The 7,959-nt window shown below is 38.9% G+C and overlaps 1 protein-coding gene across 1 annotated transcript; it reads left to right on the forward strand.

Annotated features, from left to right (window-relative positions):
• Positions 1 to 4,807: 4,807 nt before the first annotated feature.
• LOC145998989 (E3 ubiquitin-protein ligase sina-like) lies at positions 4,808 to 5,569 on the forward strand. Its single transcript, XM_083135885.1, has one exon. It carries the CDS (start codon positions 4,808 to 4,810, stop codon positions 5,567 to 5,569), a length of 762 nt encoding a protein of 253 aa, XP_082992011.1.
• Positions 5,570 to 7,959: the final 2,390 nt, after the last annotated feature.

A 7,959-nucleotide genomic window follows, 5' to 3' on the forward strand; every position in this document is an offset into this window, starting at 1 on the left:
TAGAGACTGCAAGGTCAACTCTCGATATTTCAGATATATTAATAATTTCCATCACAACGTCTTGTAATAATTATTTGTTACTTCAATAATCTCCTCGCAAATGTTTCTCGCATATTAAAACATAGATGCCATTTTCTGTTTATTTCCTTGTAATGCTGACCTCCGTGGCGAAGTGGTTAGCTCAACGCTTTACGTTTCCAAGGGCCCCCAGGTTCGAATCCCCCCCCTGGCATGGGTCTACTCTCCTTTCTTCAATTTCATCATATCATCACGCATCCTCATCTTTGCGATTAGCCATATGTGACAGATAAGCGAAGTAAAATAATCTAAGTCTATTAATCAATTAATTTTTTAAACTCTTTAATTCTTCTTTAGCGTGCCACGTTTTTGTTAAAATTATATTACGATTTGTAAAATGACGAAATTCTAAAGGAGAACACGTAACTTTCTTTGTAGCGCATCGGTCAGAAAGTTTCAGGAATATGGATTTTCCAAATACATTTTTTCACATATACTTTGCCCCCTTTTAAAAGTAGCACGTTTTCAATTATGTTACTAATCATTAAAAGAATGCCTCAATACCCCTCCTAAAAGTAATAATATACTTTCGCTCTCTGAATCTCCCATATAAATGCTAGGGGCCGTCTGCTTCAGCCGAGCTCACTGCTTCTCCGGTGACATCACGCGTTCGTGCAAGATCGACAATCTTCGGATTGCTTTATCTAATCTCTATGTACCTTGTCACTATTGAAGCAGGTGTCTTGTGCTGAGATAGTTGGAAGAGTGGTTGTTTCATAACCACAGGTTAGTGTTACGATTCTAGTTTCAACTCATTTGGTAAAGTATGTTTTGTTTGCTGCTCTATCATGAACGATGTTCACCGTGCAAAATTGCAATGAAAAATGTGTCGGTATTTAGTCAGGAAGCACGAAAAAATGAAACTGAACAATATTAGTATAGTCAAGTCAATTGAGAATACGAAGGTGACACGTCAAGATTTGCGTTTCTACTGCAGCATCATGGACGTCCGGAAGGGGGCAAAGGGGAAAACGCGCCCCCTGAAAAATGAGTCAACCAAAAATTATATATTTCACGCATATAATCTCATTTAAGCCACAATAATATATATTAATTATTGCATGAACATGATAACTTGAAATTGAAGCAATGTTTCTTTGAGGAGACAATACTATTAGGGGGGGGAAACGTGCTGTGATTGCCCCCCTGGAAAAAAATACTTGCTTGCCCCTCCCTGGAAAACATCTTGCGGACATCCATGTGCAGCATGTAGAAGATAATGTAACTTTATTAAATATGATATTTTGTTTTCACGTTTGATCTAGTTGTGCGTGGATATCAGCGAGACAAAAGTTTTACCCATAAGTGCTAGCTATATATCAGTTGAAGAACACAAGATTCTAAATACCTCAGGATTTGTAGAACGCCCCTTTTTGTGATAAAAAGAAATAGTGGTCTCATGTAGGTACGGTAAAGTTCCAATTGCCATTAAGCCACATTTGGGGGAATGGGGGTGGGCGAGGTGGTTGTAGGGCCACCCATATTTTCTATCTCGTCATTTTGGAGGGGTGATCAGCACCACGCTCTGGCCCGCCTAGCCCACCCCAAAGGGTGCCTCCAGGATCCCAGGAAGCTCTCAGAGTCGATTCATGCAGGGACAAGGTCGGAAAAATTTCCGATCTTGGATCATCCACATCGGGAATCGAACTCGGGTCCGGTAGCAGTCAGACACACTACCGACTGATCACCGCGGCTCTCTGGCACTATTCATATAATAATCCATAACTTTTATTAATGAATTAATTGATTTGTTTTAAGTCCACTGTATGCACAGAAAGACTAATCGGGACTGGACCTACAGTTTGAAGTGTGATCCGATCCACTATGTGCCTCCACTGGGTATCGAACCCGAGACCCCTTGATTACAAGGCGACGACGCTACCACTGCGCCATCGGGGAGGCCCAATAATCCATAACTATTCCAAATATTACCTATTATTTATCTATTTCCTTCTATTTCTTTATTTACGTCGCTTTTCTGCCACTTTTGACTAATCGCCACGATGAGTGATAATGGGATGATAACCCATGAAGGGACGACACTCACGAAGAACACGCATTCTGACCCGGGAACTTTGGAGGCGAAATCGAAAGCCGACAACGTAACACGCTCGACCGTTATACAGATAAATAACTATTCTTATAATATAGTCTTATAGTCTCATCATAATACAGTATTATTAGTAGATATTTTAATATCAACACACTCCTGCTATTATTATTACATGTGATACAATGGACTAGAGTCTCACGTTATGCCCCAGAAATAAAATAAACTATACAATGAGTCAAATATTCTGTTGTAAGTGTTGGAAAATATTGACACCTCGACGTCATTTTCTAATGAATTTGTCCGCGGTGACGTCATAAGTTTAACATCTTCGCCCTTCGTGGAAAAGGGGCTGCTGTTATGGTCAAACCTCTTCAAGCGGCGTACGGGAAACTCTTCATGCTCCTTGATTCGAACTAGATAGTATTTGAGGAATACCCAATCTCTTTTCTTTTTTTTCGGTGAACTTAGAATGCTTATCAACAAAGTCAGTTCTATTGTACGTACAGCCACCGGCAAAAAAATGGGACACCTAGATCCTGAAATATTCACTTCACTGCAATATGTTTTGTGTGTTGCCTATCTCTACGGCGCTGGCATGAGTTGCCATTAAAAAATTGCTATTTAGATCCACTTAACAGCGTGCATAAAATACACAGAGCGCTGCAAATTTTTAAGCCCTTTTATGTGAGAACTAACTGAGAAGTTACATTTCACTTCAGTGTTTTATTGAACTTCTTAAATCTATGATTTTTTCCCCGTTATTTTCATTTTAGCAAATTGAGTAATGTTCTGTAGCACAGTAGCACGTAAGGAGCCGCCACCAGCTTACTTTAAACAATATTTATCAAGTGGGGCATCTCACTTTTAATTCTTATGAGAGATGGCCAAACGTATAGTTTTCAGAAATGGCTCAAATTTCAGGTTGTATTTCATTTACAGAAATTGTAATGTGATCCATGGAAACAGGACTAAATTAGAGTTGGGTCAAAAATATAACCATACCAGAAGACTAAAAAATGTAGGATTTTCAACCAATTGATTCTGAAGTGTGGCAACTATCTTCGAAACACACAGCAAAGCATTTCCTTTCAAAAAATCATACTTTTTCCAGAAAAATCAAAAGTGTCGGTAACACCACTTCAAACTGTTAAACAGTCAATCAATATCGGTAGAAGAACGCAGGCGTAGTATGCTAACTCATGTACGTCATTAGGAGGGACTTTCCCGCGTTGGCACTGTCAGTGTTGCCAATACGTTATTTTTTTTCAGTTTCATTATTATTATGCAATTAAAATGCGGTGTGGAAGAGAGAATAAGCACAAAAGTCCATGTGTCACTTCGGATTTAGGATTTAGTTATTAAAACTTCGACGCCTGTCACCTTTACTACTTTTATTTAAAAAAAGTAAAATAGAATTTATGTTCAAATCTAGAGTGAGCGGTAAAGCTGTTTAACTTTTAATTTAATATCGTATAGTACCTTGGAAAAAGGTGTATGTAATAATGCTCTAATCTGATTCATCTTCACTGACTTCCCTTCCTTTCACACACCATCGGACACTTTCACTTCACTAAAAAGAAAAGCAGAGACACCAAGTCGAACACGGTATTCTCGCCTTGCTTTGATTATAATTTGAAACCCCAGCACGGCAGAGGTACTAACAACTGAAATATGATTATCTGCTAAATAAACTGTGGATCTACAATTTTTAAAATTTAATGCAAGAAATTGAATTATATCTCCAAATGAAATTTTTATACTGATAGATTTTCCGTGTGATTTTTTACAAATATTAAAGTAAAAGATCCCTTGATGACGCGAATTCCCTTTGATATTTAGACAGTTCTTTTTTTTATATACAGAAAATGTCTTCAATATTGTCAACGCCAGTTGCAGCACGTGAGTGTCTGTGTGCGTGAGAGCAAGGGATATATATTTTCTTAAGGAAGAAATCGATAACAAAAAGGTCTGGATGGCTCTTTAGACGCTGTCAAAATGGTTAGATATATTTGGGAAGATATTACGTTCGTTCTTTCCAAGTAGGCAGGAAAATATCTTTCTCGCAAATTACTTCTCCAACGAGAATTACAAATCGGTCAGAATTAGTCACTTGTCTCTGAAGTTTGCAACTATGTCAACACAATTCGAAAGCTCTTGCGTCGTGCCAGCCGAAAATGGGCACGGCAGGTTGTCTTATGGCGACCACCTCCTTTCCCGTCTCCTGCGGAGACTTTTCATGCCTCTGCGCATGCCTCTACGCAAGGGCCACACTATGCTGGCCGGAGCAAGTGAGAGAACAGCTGGGGATGCGGCGCAGGAATTGAGGCGTCCGTAAGCTCGAACGCTTTCGAGATTCGAATCTCCTTGTTCGTAAACGTATTAATTTAACTATATTTGGCGAAGCAAGTGCTTTTTCTGAGGGTAGAGCCATGGCACGGCGGCTCACCCCTTAGAGCCGCCGCTGGAGTCGATCAGGAGTGATATATCGGTTAAATTGATTGATTGAGTTCTTGTTTTAAGGCCACTTTATGCACAGTAAAGCTAATCGGGACTGGACATACAGTTTAAAGTGGGATCCGAACCACTATGTGCCTCCACCGGGTATCGATCCCGGGACACCTTAGACCGGATAACTGTGACTACTTAGATGCTCATGTTTTTATTTCAGATCTAATTATGTCATCGAGTGAAGAGAAACTGTGGAAGGATCTCGAATGTCCAGTCTGCCTGGAAATAGTCAAACCTCCCATTTTTATGTGCATTGGGGGCCACAGTCTTTGCGAAAGATGCAACAACAACTCACAGCAGTGTCCATTATGCCGTAACGCTTTGTCGAACGTCAGGAACTTCACCCTCGAAGCTGCTGTGAAGAACATCCCTCTACCATGTTCACACAAGGCAAACGGCTGCACTCGCACCATGCTTCTGGATCAAATGGATGAACACGAAGCCTCTTGTCTCAGGAGACCCATCAAATGTTGGGTTTCAGGGTGTGGACACTCTGCTTTGAAAGAGAAGATTTCCGACCACATGCTACGTATCCATTCCCTACCTTCAATGGAATTAGAATTTGGTGAATGTTATGCTTCTGTAAGTAGTTTGGTTTCAAAAGACACCTATATCCAGCTTTTGGAAATCCCCTACATTGACACCTACGGTAAAAAAATTGACATCTTCATTTACAAGCAACTCAACAAACCTGACTGCTCAGAATTTCGTATACAGTTTATTTCAGGAAAAAATGTAGGTGCTGATAAGTTTGAGTATAAGCTCATGGTAACGAAGAAAGATAATCAGCTGTATTGTTATGCGGGTCAAATGCAGGACATAACTCTCAGTGATAAGAAACTTCAAGATGAAGGAAGATTTCTAGTCGTTCCTGGAAAAAACAGAGAAATCAGCAAGATAGCTGTCATGATCACGAAGAAAACCAATTGAGCGAACCTACTTAGATAATGGATTTGTACGTGTGTACTTGGGTGTGTTGGATCAATTATTCGGAATTCGGATCTCGGAACCTATATTCAAATTTGAACTCCCTTCATTAATTTACAGGCCATATCTATGGAAACGCCCATTTAAAACATACAGAGACGATAAATCACGAATAAATCATACCGATACATGATAAAGGGAAGGGGTTAACCCGATAGAGCATGTGACCAACAAGGCGCCCATCTTGGATTCAACTTCAGTTGGCATATGACATATACAAATGGGCTAGACTTTCAAGAGAAACATGTTGCTATGCTTTATTTTCATTTAACTTTAATCCTTAAGGTGGTCTTTCAGGGACGGCGACAGGGGTGGGCAAGGGTGGGCAAGCGCCCACCCAAAAATTCCTGTGCCCACCCGATTGCCCACCCAATCAAATTCAATAAGTACATATACTTGGAGATATATGAATGATTCAATAGATACGTGTATTCTGGTATTCATAACATGTATATTTTACTTGTGAATATTATCTATGCTAGAAATGTTCAAATATTAACAACCCATAAAATCCAATTTTGTCATTAGAAAATGAAAGTAATTGCTAGAGCTATTGAAACAAAAACTGTGATCAAATGAATACTTCCATGATTAAAAGCAGATAGTAGGCTTAGGAGGCTCAAAATTATGCAGGGTATGATGAATATTAGATCAGAATTTAGGGTGAACTTGAGGTCTGCATCTTCGGGCCTCCACATGCGTATATAAATCCCGGCCTGGGTATGGTTAAAAATAATCTCCAAATAAACAAATAAAAACATCATCTTAGCGTTACTTCCTCCAGCAACACAATAAATTATTTCGACTTTTTAATTATTATTAGAATAATTTTATCAAGAAGACTTAGATGGGCAGAGGAAAGAATAATTTACAGGATTCTTGTTGGGAAACCTGATGGTAAGAGACCAGTAGGAAGGCCAAGACAAGGATGGGGGGATAACGTTGAGATGGACCTAAAAGAGATCGGAAAGGATGGGAAATATTGGATTGATCTTGCCCCAATTAGGGACAGATGGAAGTAAGGTTTGTGTTGGTGCAGCCATAAACCTTCGGGTTTAAGTATTCTAGAGAGTAAAATATAGTTTTAATTAGCTCTGCATTGAAATTCCAAAAGTGTCCTTTTTTATTTCATTACAATTTTTATATACCTGTTATCTCCAATATCAATATGGTATGCGAAATATCAACTTTATATTCATTCTACTAATAAGAAGGAATCACAATAATCACTACAATACCGAAGTGAATAAATTTTAATAAACCAGTTATGTATGGAAAAAGCTACATAATTATTCAATTGCCAATAATTGGTTTATCCTATTTAGAAATCCTCGTTCCACACAAATTTTGCCACATGAATCAGCCGAAAATGTCAACAGAATCTGTAGATGCAGCTGAAGTAAAGAAAGTAAGTAATGTCACGAAGTATCCAGAAGACGATTTTGTTAGTTTGTTCTTAAGCCCGCTTTTATGCTCAGATAGGCTAATCGGGATTAAACCTACAGTTTAACGTGTAGTCCGAACCAGTGTGCATTGTGCTTCCACCAGAGGAGGGGGGAGTAGAGGAGGGGGGAATCGAACACAGGACCTCTTCATTATAATGCGACAGCGTTATGCCATTGGGGAAAAATATACAGAAAGAACTCGCACCAAACGTGCCATTTTATCACCACAGAAGATGCGTCCATTTTAGAGGGCGAGACAAATATTTGCGACTTTCGGAAAACAACGTCATTGTTCACGGAATTAGCTACCTTGATCCACTAATGAAATGCTGTGCAATTGAAACTACCACCTCAACTTTCTAAGAGGTATGAACTAATGAAACTCCATTTTTGGAAGAGTAAGTTGTGGTTGATTTGTTTTATTTTAAGTATTTTTCTGCTAATTTTGATAATGACGACGACAAGGTTCAATGGTGATTAGATGAAAGTGACCAAGGGTCGAAAACAAACACATGCTGACACTCAAAATACAAACCGTCATAAATTATTACTTTGACAGTGGTTAAAGGGCCCCAGGGACTCGTTGCCCTGAAAGAAAAAAGGTTTCCAGGGTATTCTGCACAGGATAGAGGTTGACATTCTAGTGTGTTCGAAATGGTCACGCCATACAATCCAAGTCATCTATGAAAATAGATTAATTATTACTGGTATGGTGATAAACTTCGATGAATTCTTTGTCCTAAATCATTTTGTTACCTCAAAAAATATGTTTACGTAAGCATACGTGTATTGCGTCTCCCGCATTAGTAACATGACGGTACAGAAAACGAATAGCAACTTAGCTCTTCAATTCTGAATAGATTTTGAATCTTACTTGTTTATTATTTA

The sequence above is a fragment of the Lepisma saccharinum genome, chromosome 1 (genome assembly GCF_977018435.1).
Source record: "Lepisma saccharinum chromosome 1, izLepSacc3.1, whole genome shotgun sequence".
Taxonomy (NCBI): domain Eukaryota; kingdom Metazoa; phylum Arthropoda; class Insecta; order Zygentoma; family Lepismatidae; genus Lepisma; species Lepisma saccharinum.